This window comes from Parasteatoda tepidariorum, chromosome 5 (assembly GCF_982258835.1).
Source record: "Parasteatoda tepidariorum strain Cologne lab strain chromosome 5, Ptep-v5.0, whole genome shotgun sequence".
Classification (NCBI taxonomy): Eukaryota; Metazoa; Arthropoda; class Arachnida; order Araneae; family Theridiidae; genus Parasteatoda; species Parasteatoda tepidariorum.
The window spans coordinates 58,123,976-58,139,237 of record NC_141759.1 but is presented as its reverse complement, the minus strand read 5'-3'; the positions used below and the strand labels follow the sequence as shown (position 1 = coordinate 58,139,237).

At 27.9% G+C, this 15,262-nt stretch overlaps 1 protein-coding gene across 4 annotated transcripts; it reads right to left on the bottom strand.

The window, feature by feature from the left end:
- Positions 1-1,977: 1,977 nt before the first annotated feature.
- On the bottom strand, positions 1,978-13,896 carry Coq2 (ubiquinone biosynthesis protein COQ2, mitochondrial). Of its 4 annotated transcripts, XM_043051955.3 has the most exons (9): positions 13,739-13,798; positions 13,582-13,627; positions 11,130-11,520; positions 9,922-10,088; positions 9,265-9,386; positions 7,899-7,984; positions 6,788-6,921; positions 4,898-5,086; positions 1,978-3,020 (listed from the first exon to the last, which is right to left on the bottom strand). In XM_043051955.3, exons 3-9 carry the CDS (start codon positions 11,425-11,427, stop codon positions 2,814-2,816), a joined length of 1,203 nt encoding a protein of 400 aa, XP_042907889.1. In that variant the 5' UTR covers positions 11,428-11,520; positions 13,582-13,627; positions 13,739-13,798; the 3' UTR covers positions 1,978-2,813. The 4 variants fall into 4 exon arrangements, with proteins under 4 accessions (XP_042907889.1, XP_042907890.1, XP_087020135.1 ...); XM_043051956.3 differs by lacking the exon at positions 13,582-13,627 and having other exon boundaries at positions 13,739-13,896; XM_087164009.1 differs by having other exon boundaries at positions 13,582-13,830.
- Positions 13,897-15,262: the final 1,366 nt, after the last annotated feature.

The window sequence follows — 15,262 nt, the reverse complement described above, 5'->3', positions numbered from 1 at the left end:
GTTTGTTTGATTTTTTCTAATTGACTCTGCTCAAATGCAAGTCATCTGTGATTCTAGTTTTACTTTTTTTTTAATGTAAATTGTATTTAATTGTACATTGAATAAATATATATATACAACTGGGATGCATTTCATCCCACCTTGCAGATGTGTAAATATTAGAGGCAGCTGATCTCCATATTGTTTGAGAAAAATAAATTGTGATTCTTAATTGGTTGTGTAATCCTTTTTATGGTTTCAAAATATACAAACAAACTCACCAAATAAAATTTATCAAACTTATAAAAAAATTGATTTTTGGGCTTTATTTTTTAAATTGTTCTTAAAATTAAGTTTGTTTTCCCTTGAACTTCTATTCATGAAAACGCTTCCAGTACCATGAATTCAGTGGTTTAATTTTAGGAGTAACATAAAAAGCAGTTTAAATTAAGTGTATTGCTATATTTCCTTTATTCATTAAATAATAAGACTGGGGAAACTGGACTCTATAAACTAGTTTTTATAATGTTTGACAACATTGTCAAAACCAGTGATAACTTTTTTTTAAATTCACTAGAGTTACAATACTGAGGAGCAATTTTTTTGTTTCAGTTGCATGAAATTTTTTAACGAATCCTAGATATTTTCGTCTCGCTGATTTCAATTACGCAATCGGTTTCTCTCTCTCAGTTAGTTTTTACGCAGTTGCCTATTACATTTCTAACCAGAATTTTTTTTAAATTCACTCGAATGAATCCGAACTTCTCTACTATGTAGGGAGTGGTAGAAAGACGATAATACCTATTAGTTTATGTTGTGATATGTTAAAGACTCGCGTTTTTTTTGTTGTCTAAAGTGTAATTTTCGGATGAACGTACAAGTGTATATGTATGCATTCTTTATAAACTTGCACATTCAGACAAAAAATAGAGTAAAAATGCCATTTCTAAAAAAGGCTGTTGTATTCGGAACAAAAATAATTTGAGGTTTGAAATTACACTCTAATTAGGCAGAATTAAGTACTAATATAATTGCAATAAAAAATTTGCTTCCCCTTTAATTAATCCCCTGTGTAATTAATATTTTTTGTTTTGTAGAACTTATGTACCAAAATTTGAAGGTAATAGGTATTTTAAAAGTCTAGCCTTGTAAATTTAATTACCATGTTGAATGAATAAACTAAAACAAAGATATTCTAAAATGTAAATTGTGTTGACTCAGTTGTTATAAGTTAACACAGAGGAATATAAATCCTTTTTCTGTCTAGAAAGGACACTTTTAATTTATTAGAATTAAGATAGCTACACAAAAAAATCTTGATTATGGCTAGTAAATACCATCACTTTGATTAACTATTCTCCACAGAGGAGGAGGATATAATTCAGTGCTCCCCAATCTTTTTATAGTGCGCTGCAGTCTGGTCAACCTTTGATCATTTTACCACAGTCGCTGAGAAATATTGAGAGATAGACATTGATTATTTATATTTTAGATTGTTTAAAATTAATTTTAATATTACCTACATAAGAAATTTAAAGTATAGAAAAAAACGAGTTCAGGTAAACTTAAAGAGTTAACCATGAAATTTTAAATGCTAAAAGTTTTCAAAATGCAAACAAATTAGTGCAGGATTGCACAGTAGGGAAATAATCCTATCCACATTCATGCAATAATTTGTTTGCAAGAGTTGAAATAAAATTCCATGATGTTTCCAGGTTTTCCCTCATATTACAACGTAAGAAATATATTACATTCAAATTAGTAACAATTTTGGGTAGATTAGTATATTGCTTCTTTCCTATGCAATTAAGCTCATGAACATACAGAAATAATCAGTTGCCACACTTTTTGTTGAGAACAAAATAAGTTCCTGATTTAAAAAAAATGGGTTCAAATTTATAGTATAAAAAAAGAACATTGTTAACATAAAGCCTTAATTGATAATGATAGCAAATATCAAAAAGCATTGAATGTCAGGCAAAGAAAGGAGGAAGGAAAACAAGTTTTTTAACTTTAATGCAAAATAAATACATATTTACAAACAATAATGGACTATGCAAGTATCACAAGTATAAATGTCTAAAAATTAAACTACTTATTATAACTGATAACAGTAAATTGATATCTTAGAATCAAAATCATAAATTAGAATTTTTTAAAATTTAAATGCTTTCTAGAAAATAACAGGTATAAAATACTGAATATTGTTTTGAATTAAACATACTTGTTTTAAATGCTTAGCAGCATTCCAGTTGTATTTTACATGCAAAATGATTTCTACATAAAATTTTAATTAATTTGCAAATAATGCATATGACTAACTTCTGCTTTTAGCATTAAAATAACAAATCATTGGATATTGAAGGGAAAATGTATACTTATGTAAAAATCTAGCACAATATTTAACAAATTTTTTTTTATCAAAATAATGTTAACAAGTTTTGTATCCAAGTTACTCATATGTAAGTAACAGAACTTATTAACATATCAGATGTTGATAGGCATCAAAATTAAAAAGTTACTTGTTATCTTATACACTTATAAATTAGTTGATTATTTATCACCTTAGCTAACTTGCTCACGTGAGACAAGGTATAATGAAAAAAATAACCTTTTTAAAGGGAATTAATTATTCATACGCATCAAATTTGCAATTTTATTACTTACTTTATGAATATTCTAGTTACCTTAATAAGAATTAAATCAATATAAAAATCAGTAACTCATAAGTGATAAAATTAATGTCAAATGTAATTATTAATAATTTAAAATATTGGTGAAAATGTTTAAATAAATTTTAAACAGTTAAAGTACTTTAATGTCACATATTAACACTAAGATTGAAATGCCTTTGCTATAGGAAGATGTGTTTCCGATAAAAATGAATCTTGTGATATTATATTAGTCTTCTTTTTGGAATCTGATTCTTCTTTAAATAAGTTACCACAAACTAAACCTAAAAATATGACTAGTCCAATTTTTCTATTCGATTTAAAGGCTTTCCAACAGCTTTCAGGATCATCAATTTTTAAAGTTGAAATCTAAAATATTTATTAAAAAAGTACATCATTAGAAGAAATTACTGCAAAATATCTAGAAAAAAATATTTATAAAAATTCACTTTTACAATATCATACTAAAATTAATATTCAGTTTAAAAATGGTAATTGTTGTCAATACACTGACCTTATTGAGCTCTAAATGATTATCACACTATAGCTAAAGAATCAGTACTTTTTTTATTATAAAACTAAAAACAAGCAAAAGAATTTCAAGTTTAAGCTAAGGATCATCAATTAAGCTTTTAGGATCATTAATTTTTAAAGTTAAAATCTGAAGTATTTATTAAAAAAGTACATTATTCGATGAAATCACTGCAAGACATCTAAAAAAAGATTAAAGTTTTCTTTTCCATCATTGTACGAAAATTAATAGTATTCCGTTTAATAATAATCATTGATAGAAGTTGAGCTATAAATGATTATCAAACTGTAGCTAAAGAATCAGTACTTTTTTGATTAGAAAGCTAAAAACAATCTAAAGAATTTTTTTTTTAAAAAAGAAGAAATTTACAAAATGCATTGTATAGTAATATTTTAAAATTAGTTTAGAAAATATCCAAGCTCAATACCAATTTCTACAATATGCATTAATTTTAGGAGTCTTATCATTGTTCTACTGCAACTGTAATGAATTTTAATTCTTTGCACTAAATTGCAATGGAATTTTTATATAAGTTTTACATAAAGAGACGCCCGGTGGCTAAGTGGTAGCGCTTCATTCTCCCGTGCCACAGGTCCTGGGTTCGATCCTATGGCCGGGCAAGATTGTCTCACCCTTTCATCCCTTCAGTGGGTCAATAAATGAGTACCAAGTATGCTTGGGAACTAAACACCGGAGGTTCCACATTCGGCTGACCACCTAAATGGAACATCTGCCTCTGCACCCCAGAGCGCAAAAAACTGAGGTGGGCACAGTAGGTCTTGGCCCTCTATGGGCTGTCACGCTACTGAGTTTAGTTTAGTTTACATAAAGAATGAGAGGAGTGAGATTACCGAACAACGTTTTCAGATACAACTGTCTTAAGAAAATTCACATAAACTTAACCTCAGCCAAATAAATCTTGGTACCTCAGTAATGTCTCCAATTTTTATAGATTTCAAATCTAACAGCTGGAAATATTATAATAAACTTTCTATCAAAAAATTACACACTAAAAAACTCAAATTAAAAAAAAAAAAAAGCTGTCTAGCAAAGAAAATAGTGAAACTTTTGTCTGTTATTGGGAGACGGACAGGAAACAAGAGATGTATCTGTGATTTATTAGATTGAATAATGATAAAATTTAATATTTTCCTAATGCATATTTTCATTTGAAAAATTAAAAACATTAATATTGGAGGTTTAAGCTACTAAAAACATACAAACATAATTTTAAAATTTCTAAAAAATAGATGTAATAAGCATCAGATTCAGATAACTGAAACTTTCTACATGTATTAACTCTTCTAACTTGTTTCAACCCTTTTGTCGCCACCTCATTTTGGCGAATATTACTTGATAAATACTTATGAACATAAAATGCAACTAGAAGGCTTTAACAGTTTCTTTAAAAACAAAAATCTTCATGAAGAAAAATAAAAGCAAATGACACAAAAGTCACACTTTCTAGAGAATAGCCCATCAGGCTTGATGGGCTTCGATTAAATCATATCAGACTTGAACTTAAAATAAAACCAGTAAAACTTTTTCTGATTCCTTTAAAAGTGCACCACAATTAATTCCTAATGCGTGCAGTTAAGAATATTGTCTGAAACTTCAAATATCAATATTTAATGTATAAAATAACTCTGCTATAGCCTTCCTTTTAAATTTGAAACATTGCTAATAAAATTTGTTTAATAAAATCAGAACTTACTTGAGAAGCAAGCATAGCAGCAGTGATTCCCACTGAAGTATAAAAAGGCCATGACAGGTGACAAGTGTAGCCAGATAAAGCTAGAAAGGATATCATTGATACTGAAAATCCTGTCAAGTAATACTTTGTATTCTCTTTAAACTTAAGAGCAGTAGACTTAACTTTGACTAACACATCATCAACTTTATCCTGAAAATAAAAGTAAACATATCATACATCAAGTATTTTCTGTTCTAAAAAGGAATTAATGATAAACTAAATACACTCCTATAGCTAAAAAAAAACTACTAATTTGGGAGAAAGAGAATTGGGGCTGTATGTAAAGTGTGCATAGGTCTGCTGATTCATACACTTACTTAGGAGAAATGCCTGAAAAAATACTTTGGTATCATGCGGTCTTGAACAGCACACAAAAGCCTTAGTTTCAAGCCAAAAACCTGTGTGTAGGCAGATATTGAAAATTAAGAATTCAGTCATTACAGCAAAAATAAAGTAGATTGACTGCATTAAGTATTGATTTTTTTCTATCTTTATTCCTTTTGTTTGTTTGTTTAATTGTTTTACAAAGAATATAAGTGTATGGCTAGTTTCCACTTTCAGCAGTCAGGGGCTATAGGGTCAATTTGAGATCGAAAATCACCTAATTTTCTTCTCTTAGAGAGAGCATACTCACATTTGATTTTGAAAAAATGGGCAGCGTGAACCCATGACCGGGTTATTGTGACACAAAGTGAAAAACACTGAAAATATTTATGTGCAAAAAATTTATATCAAGATATCACCGAACAACACAACATAAATGTATGACAATTTTTTTCTTAATATTTAATGGGGACAGTTATTGGAGCAGTTTTTTTTCTATATTGCATATCTAAAGAGATAAAACTAGTCTTTTATTTTCTCCTTCAGTTTAAAAATTTAGTAAAAACCAACAACATTAAAAATTGAATTTTAAAACAAATGCACCCCTTTAAAATTGTTTTTTGCTCTTCGTTGTTTCTGGAATCCCTGATTTTATGCAATGATTATTAAAGTGGAAGCATATCATATATATATAAAAAAAATTAAAAGAACGACCTGCAAAATGGTGTTACAAAAAAAGAAATTCTACCTAATATAATAATTAAAAAATATGGTCAATTAATCTTTTCTTTCAAATAATTGAAGTTCTCTTTGAAAAAAAAAGAGAAATACTATAAAATAATTTATGATATTTACACTGCTAGATTTTTAATAGTGCGAGCACAAACCTTACTCACATTTAACTCAAACTTCAAATATTCTAGAATTAACACTTCAAAGTCAACAAAGATTTCTGGTTCAATCATCTGCCTAATTAGCCTTAAGACAGTTAATTTTCATAACTAATTTATATTATGAAAAGTATAAAATTGTTTTTCTATTTAATTCCAAGAAATATATAGTTTATGAGGCTTGTATAGTAATTATTTGAACTAGATTCAATTCTTGTTGTTAATTTACATCGCACTAGAGCTGCACAATGGGCTATTGGCGACGGTCTGGGAAACATCCCAGATGATGATCTGAAGACATGCCATCACAATTTTGATCCTCTGCGGAGGGAATGGCACCTCCGCTTCGGTAGCCCGACGACCTGCTCGCGAAGTTGAGCACTTAACGGTAGCACAGTTTAACAAGGGCCAATACCGCACACTCTCGGTCCCTATGCAGACTGATCCAAGTGGTCACCCACCCGCACACTAACGTGATGCTTGACTTCGGTGATCTGCTGGGAACTGTGTCTTAACGATCAGTCCACTGCGGGACGAACTAGATTAAAAAAGAATTATCAATGTCTACATAAAAAACAGACTTCATGGATCTAATGTAATTAAGATATTAAAAAGAAATTGATTCATATACACAAACCTGATGTGCATAGATTGTGTCATAAATCATTGTCCAAGAAACACATGCCATATACAAGGGAAGAACTGATGACCATTGGCAAGAACCATGTAAAGCTGACCAACCAAGCATGGCACCCCAGTTAAAAGTAAGTCCTAAAACAAGATAATATGCATTATTTGGGGGGGGGGAACACTAATATTTCTTAGAGTAAGACACCAATTTGTTTCAATTTAAATTATTTTACATTTTAAATTACCGATATGAAACAATTTAAATTTAAGGATTAATACAGTCTTTATTTAATAAATAATACACAAATTTCCTCTGATTTATATAAATTTGAGTTCTGAACAGTTCTGAGGCCAGAAACTGTTCAAATTCCATTTTAAAATATTCTACAGCTTGAACGACTCCACTTAGTTTCTCATTTCGGAAAAAAAAGCTTCCCTATTGAAATGAATGCTTCCCCATTTTAACCCTTTCAATGCTCATTTTTACTTAGGTATTGCACTTGAGGCTGCAATGTTTAAATATTAGCCCATTATTTGATTAATTGTGAACATCTGAGCTAAGAGCATGAATATTTGCTAGTATGTTGTTTTCAAAACTCTTAAAATAGTTCCATCTCTATAAATTTATTTTCAATTCTAGATGGTATGTTGTTTATCATTGCAAAAATAAATAAATAAATGAATGAAGTGCAGATGATCCACCTGCAGATAATCGTGAGTTTACTGTATATATATATTCCAGAAAAATGTGTTCTTTAGTCATGCCTTTAAAATAATTTCTCAGACAATATTTAAAGAAAATACAAAAAAATAAAAACTTTAAAAAAAACTTTTAAAATTTAAGTTATACAAGCTTCATTAATCATGAAAAAAATATTTTATTTAAATCTCTATTTTTGTGCTTGTAAATGCTTTCATTTATAAGAAAGGGCTATATACCATAAGCAGGTAGGCATTGTGCTGCTTGTGAGCCATATGTCACAAGTAGCTAAAAGAATGGAGAAAACAAGTTGAGCATAAATTTAGCATACCAACAAAAAGGACACTTAATAAATTCAAATCAAATTATTAGGTTTAATCTATATAATGCATAAAATATTTTTTTAAAAAATTCTTACCAAGCATCAGCTGTGGAAAATATGAAAATCTCTTAACAACAGGGTAGACACTGACTAGTAGAAGTGAACTGGCTCCTAAAACTATGCTAATAAAAATTCAAGACAAAAAGAAATTTCAATTAAAAGAAATTGTAAACATTATATACAATAGCAAGTAAAATTTCTCAGGAAATTCTAAACATAAGTTAAACTATATCATAAATGATTGCAGAAACAATAATTTAACTTAACAGCTAATGAAATTCAAAGAGAAAAAAAAATTATAACCCTTTACTCAATAAATGTAATTAACAAAAGTCAATTTAAGGATGCACACAATGATATTGAGGCAAAGTTCTGATTATCCTAATTGAAACACAACAAATGAGTTTAACTAAACATCAATATAAATACAACCTAATATACATTTCATACAAAAAAATATATTCTATTAAATATTTTCCTAAATTCAAAAAAAATTCATTTTCACAAAAATAATGAAATTTACAGAATATGTTCAAGAATATTAGATAATTTAAAAGAGGCAAGAACAGGTTATCTGCTACATTTTAGATTTTCAAATTCATGACTTTCCATGATTAATTCCACGAATTTTTTATGACTTAACGAAGTTACTATTTCCTCCAACAAAAACACAACAATAAATTTAAAAAAGCATTATAATGACCTTAATTGATAGCTATAAACAAAACTGTTACACTCTGCATCTTCATGTTTATAGATTTTAAATTTAAAAAATAGAGTAAAGAAAGAGTTGAAGCAATAAAATAGCGGGGGGGGGGGGAATACAAAAGCAAATAATTAGTAATTTTTTCTGCAGAATTATATTATATTCTATTCTACTTTTTTTGTTCATTCGAAAGAAAAGAAACACTCTTGTTTTTTCTGCTCTCATTTCCGAATAAAAAAAATTTGCCTGTGACTGGCTTGCTTCAGCTAGAATTTCAAATTGATAAAATAAAAAAATAAATTCAAGAAAAAGATAATTTGCTCTAGAAAGGTTTTTCTTTCATTTTTTGAAAGAACACCATACTTTTTAAAGAACATGATAAAAAAACATTTTATATTGTAATAAAATATGACTGTATGTGGGGATTTTGTTACAATTTCAGATATTCGGAACACCAAAAATTTGGAGGGTTTAATTCCATTTTAAAAATAATATTTTTTGGAGACCTAAATCCATGACTTTCCATGATTTTTTTTAAAAAATAGTAAAAATCATGACAAATTTTGTTCAATACCAAAATTCATGACTTTCCAGGTGCGCGGATACCCTGCAAGAAGACGTTCAACTATTTTGTCACTTCTATCAAACAAGAAATAAAGAAGAAGAAAAATACAAGAAATTAAGGAAATTTCTTACCTGTACCAATTTAACTGAAGTAAAATTAAAAGGGCTAAAGACAATTGTCCACCAAGAAACATCCATGCATCTAAGGTACTTATATCACCTCTAGCAAGGGGTCTGTCTTTTGTTCGAGACACCTAGAGAAAAATTAAATTTTTTTTTATAAATTGTAAAACTATTATAAAATTGAAATTTTTTTATCCACAAAGAAATCATTAAATTTAAAAAATATTTGAAGTAGATGATGCGTAACATCTGTTAATTTATGAGAAATATAACATCTTTTTGAACATGCAGAGAGAATGTTATGTATAGGAAGTACTATATCTTAAAATGTAAAAATCTCTTTTGTCTAATGAACAGTGTTTGAAAATCTATAATCTTAAAAGTTTTTTTTTATCGCACTATACCTTTTTCCTCTACTTGCCCCTTAAATTTTGTGACATTAACTTTTACTTAATCTTTTTTAAGCTTAATTATAAAATAAAATTTATTTCAAACAAGCAACAATTTAAAACAATGACTAGTGACATTAAGTAAATTTTTAAGTGTAAAAAGACATAAATTTAAATAACACTCAAATCGCTGTTGTAGTGAAATAAAACATTTGTAAAGTGGAGAAGTGGTCAATGATATTAATTAGTATTACATAATAATGTGTCATATACAAACTTTTGAATCTATGTCTTTATCCCACAAATCATTTATGGTGCAACCAGCTCCTCTCATTAAAACAGCACCTGCACCAAATAATGCTAATAAAGTTGGATCAGGTAAGCAACCAGGTGCAGTTGCAAAAGAGAGACTCCAATAACAAGGCCATAAGAGTAGCCATGTGCCTATAAACAAGATTTGTTTTATTTAAGAGAATAGAAAACATTAAAGCATTTCACCAATAAATAAATTTTTAAGATACCTATATAAGTAACTATAGATTTAAATGTTTCATATCGAATGAATCTATTACAGTGCAAATGCAAATAATCATCATTTTGCCAATTGCATTTTTATACCACATGTTTTTACTTAGTTTTCAAATCTCTGTTTTGCAAAATAAACAATTAGAAAATTGCAACATATGTGAAGGTGATTATTAAATAGAAATTTAGAGGTGCAAATTTTGACTTATATCCGATTTTAAAACAATGATTTTTGTAAAAGGGCCAACAACATTAACAAAATAAACCTGCATAGTTCTAGTCTTTATCAGTGTTTATTGTTGATCACTTTTTTTTAAATTTTTATCAATTAAGGTATTACGTCAACTTATATGTTGCATTAATCAATACGATTTTATAAATTAAATTATACAAATACAAGGCTTTGTTAAACTCTAGTTATAAACTTATTTTATTTTTCGTAAATTCAGTTCCTTGCATATGATGAAAAAAAAAATTCTATTTAGTTTTCACAAAATATGATAATTTTAATGCTGATAATTCTATGATATTTTTATGATAATTTTATGCAAAGTACCAACTAAAGTTATAAGCATTAAGTAAAATGTCAATAATTATTCAGAACTTTTTTATTTAAGTAATCAGTTAATCACTTACTTAAATACTAACCATATATCTCTGTATTAATTATATAATTTTTTCAATACTCTGTATTATCAAATTACCCTTAAAAGTGTTTAAAGTAGAATAATTAAAATTAATGATGCTAATGTTAAATTAATAATGCTAAAATTAATAATGCTAAAATTAATGACGCTAAAATTAATGATGCTGGCCATAAGCTTACAAAGTATATCTAATAAAACAATGAGTATGTATATTGGCATTTATTTGCGATAAAATAATGAAATAAAGAAAGCATAAATATATTTTACAATATTTTAAAAATATTTTTTTAATACAAACACAAAATATAGTTACCAGTAGGTTTTTCGATTCTCATCAATTTCAAATAAGGTTGAACGCCGGCTGGGGTTTTATTAACAAAGGTTTCCATTATAGTAGGTTTATCATGATGCAGTGAATATTGATTTTTTTCTTGTGAGATTGTTGATTTTAAAAATAATTGGCAACATGCTGGATTTAGATGAGTGTAAGCCATCATATTGAAGCTTTGTAGCTTTGATTTAGTAAATGTTGATCTATAACTTGTAGGAAGTCCTTTAAAACAAGGCTGCTTAGTTAAAGTTATTTGAGATTTTAAAATTCTTTTCCACATTATATTTGCTTAGGAGTTTAATTACATCACATAAATGCCCATGTTTACATCACTTCTTTTCTTATCCATTCGTATTTAAAGTTTAAAAAAAAGCTGTAAAACAAAAATAAACAAATTATCACATAATAGATAGTTAAAAAATAATGTAATAAACAGATCACTCTAATTTCATTTTCTAAAAATTGATTAATGTTCCTTATCATGTCACTATTCGCTTAAACTAAATTATTAATTCATTTAAACTAAATAATTATTAAAATTCTAAAAAATTAAAAACAATGTTCGCTTTTGTCAACATACTGTAGGGGCTTTCTACTCCTTGTTTATTTCAAGAAAAAACATAGTTTCTTCATAAATATTATTTTCATTTAACTTAGATAATTAAAGATTCTCTATCAAACAGTTGATAATTCTTTAGGAAGAGAAATAAATTAAAATCACAAAAGAAACTATTAAAAAAAGTGGTTTCAGAATTGGCCTCATAAAAGAAAAGTGGTTTGAGAATTGATCTTCACGTATGATTTAAAGTAAAAGTGGCAAAGCCTTCCTTTTTAACATTTTTCATTATGTAATAGCCACATAATGATCAATAAAAATACCTTTTTATTGGTTTATAATTATGTATTTTTAAATATATTTATTTTATGAAAAGTTATCATTAAATAAATTTTAATTTATTTAAATGATTTTCGCACGATTAAAAAAAAAAAAAAATTTGTTAACAAAACAAAATCTGCGTTTTGCTTAAATACAATATAACAATAATTTCCAATTTTATTAAAGATTTATTATTTCTATAGCTGAGCAAGTGCCCTTTAAAATTGATGTTACTATAATTTAAATGCAAGCCCTTTTAATCCTAAGAAGATATTTGCATAAAATTATTCACTTCTGTTGCATTTATATTATTTTTTTCATTATAATAAGTAGCAATACTAACATATTTTAATAATTTTACAGGAGTCAAAAACCATGTTTTTTTTCCCTATTTCTTGTGAGATCTCTGTTAACAAATAAATCTTTTTTTTTTTAATTATTTTTATTCAATATGTAGCAATTCAAATAAATATTTTTCTTTTATATTTGCTATTTTTTCCCCTAAACAAAGATAGAGCATAGATGCACAACCAAAAAATCAATCAAGTGTTAGAAAAATTTAACATAGCGACAAATTTTAGCATATCTTAAATAATAAAAAGTATGAAAATGTGAAGAACATATACGTTAAAAATAGAAAAATATTTACTCAAAAAATAAGCACAGTCAGGGGTCTGTCCAGGCCGTATTTACTACCGTTTAGCGGTAATTTCACAAATTCAATTTTAGGTAAAACGGTAGTTTAACAAATTCAACTTTAGGAACACAAAATACTTTTTCTTAAAATTTTATTTTTGTATTCCTTTAAGAAACGCTAAATCTATATTTTTACAATGTTTTTGTGTTGATTTTTTAATATAATATTTAATTTTTCACAAATGATGTCAAAATTTTCACAAAATAGGTACCTTTCAGAAAAACTTAGACAGACCCTTGTATACCATAAGTTACATTTTCTATTACTACTATCAATTAAAAAAAATTCCTTAGTTATAAAGAAATTTAAGTATTCAATGGAATAAGTACCTAATCAAAAAAAAATAAATCATAACTTATTAATTAATATTTTTTACATTCATTGCTAATACATATGTCTTGTTAACAACCAGAAAAAATACACTTTTTACAAAACATACACTAGATACGCATTAAAAATAATTTAGTTTACTTATTTTACAGAATATTTTAATACCAGAGAACATTTTAAGTTTTGTGAAACACCACCATCATAAACTATATCAATTCAAAGTATTCAATTTTGAAAACTTTCGAAGTCCATCTGTCCTTGACTACGACATCAAATACGGAAACAGAAACTAAACATTAATACTTGTTATCATTAAAAATGGAAGAAAAGATACAAACCATAAAAAAAATTTTAGTAGGATAATACCTACTATTTTACATCAAGCACTAGTTGAATTATATAACCATTAAAATTTAACTGGATCGTAGAAATACAAAAATAACAGAAAAAAAATATTAAAAACGCTTCAAAATCAAAAAATATATATAAAAAAGTATAACTGTTTTATTACAAAGAAATTTAAGAATTACCTCAGATTATATCAAGGTATTGGAAACAAATTGTTATTTTTCATGTCTAATATTAGGGAAAAAAAGGAAAAAATGAACATATAATATTTTCTAAAAAAGCTTACAAATAAAATTATGTTATTCATCAAGATATCAAGAGAAATTAAAATATAAGTACAATTTCATCATTGTATGTTAGGAAAAGTTCAAGGATATTTTGAAATTTCACACCACACGGATTGAATCCAAACATTACGTAATTAAGCCACCGAAAATTATTTAGCTTGCTTTAGTCACTAGTGTTTGCAAATTTACAAAACCTTCGATGAGACATTCTTGCTAACACGACAAGTACAAGAAAATCAAATATATCTCATTTGCAGACAACAAAGATGTTTCTTGATTTGATATCGAATAGTATTTTCATCGATTTCACTCATTTATTACTGCTTTCCTTACTTGTTGATTCGCATTAACAGCTATTATCATCTAGTTAGATGATCTCGCAGTGGACTGATCGTTAAGACATGGTTCCCACCGACGTCAAGCATCACTAGGTGTGGTCAGTGTGCGGTTGGGTGACCACTTTGATCAGTCTACAATGGCATCGTGGGTGAGCGGTATCTTTCCTGGTTAAACTGTTCTGTCGTAAAGGGCTCAAGTTCAAGCGCTGGTAGTAGGTTTCTCGAAGCGGGGGTGCTCTATCCCCTATGCAGAGGATCAAAATTGTGATGGCATGTCTTCGGATCATCCTCAGGGATGTTTCCCAAACCAATAGCCCATTGGGCAGCAACGTAAATAAATTAAAACTACAGCAACCTAGTTTGACAATGAAAAATGGGTCAAAGAACAGTTGCAGAGAGGTAACAAATCTGTTCCAAAATTGATACAAACTGAAATTCACGATTGCAGTACTCGAATTCGCCATCTGGGGAAAAGACCGGTTCCATGCCTTTGACTTTTCTCTCTCCTCCTCTTTTCAGTTGTTTAGGAATGTACTACGATGTTTTTCCTTTTCTTAATATTTTTCGTATTTAATTGTTAAAAATATTTTTTTAAATTTACATGATGAACTTTTAGAACTATTTTTAATGTAGTTATCTGTTCCATATAGTTTCCTAACTTAAATGATTTTAATCTATTTGAAAATCAAGACAGAAACTAACGTACTTTCTTCTCCTATGACCCTCCACACGCTAATGGTGAAAGCATGTGAAGTGTTGCCATAGGTAGAGAATTCTCTGCTCTACGCCACCTGTAACCATCAGGATTCGAACCAAGGATCTCTTAGGATAGTCGGATGCTCTAACCACCGTAGAAAATGGTGTTCACTCCAATCAAAGAGTGAGTTAACCCAAGGTACACATTAATGCACTTCATCAAATACAGATTATCCACAACTTGGAAGAACTAAAGATTAGTGACGAACTTTTCTCAAGACTGTTAGAAAAATTTCACAAAAAGTTAACTTCCAATTTAGTTTTTTAAAACCAGTTTTGAAGTTTCGACACCATGATAAACGAAGTGAAAATAATTTTAGCAAATAAATAACTTCACAATTTGTATATTTTTCAAGATTTAGCTACCACATTAAAACAGTTTCTAGGCCGAGCTTAATAAAAATATATTAGGTCGGAAGTGGTTTATCAATTGGTTAAATGGCAGGAAATATGAAAAGTTAATTTCCGTAAACTTTATATTA

What these genes read in the sequence shown, in the direction of transcription:
- Coq2 (XM_043051956.3), bottom strand. Translation starts at nt 11,427, where the DNA reads ATGTGGAAAAGAATTTTAAAATCTCAAATAACTTTAACTAAGCAGCCT. An exon ending in ACACAATCTATGCACATCAG is followed by an intron (nt 5,087 to 6,787) that starts GTTTGTGTATAT and finishes TTTTATTTTCAG; the next exon opens with GATAAAGTTGATGATGTGTT. An exon ending in CTGCTATGCTTGCTTCTCAA is followed by an intron (nt 3,021 to 4,897) that starts GTAAGTTCTGAT and finishes TAAATATTTTAG; the next exon opens with ATTTCAACTTTAAAAATTGA.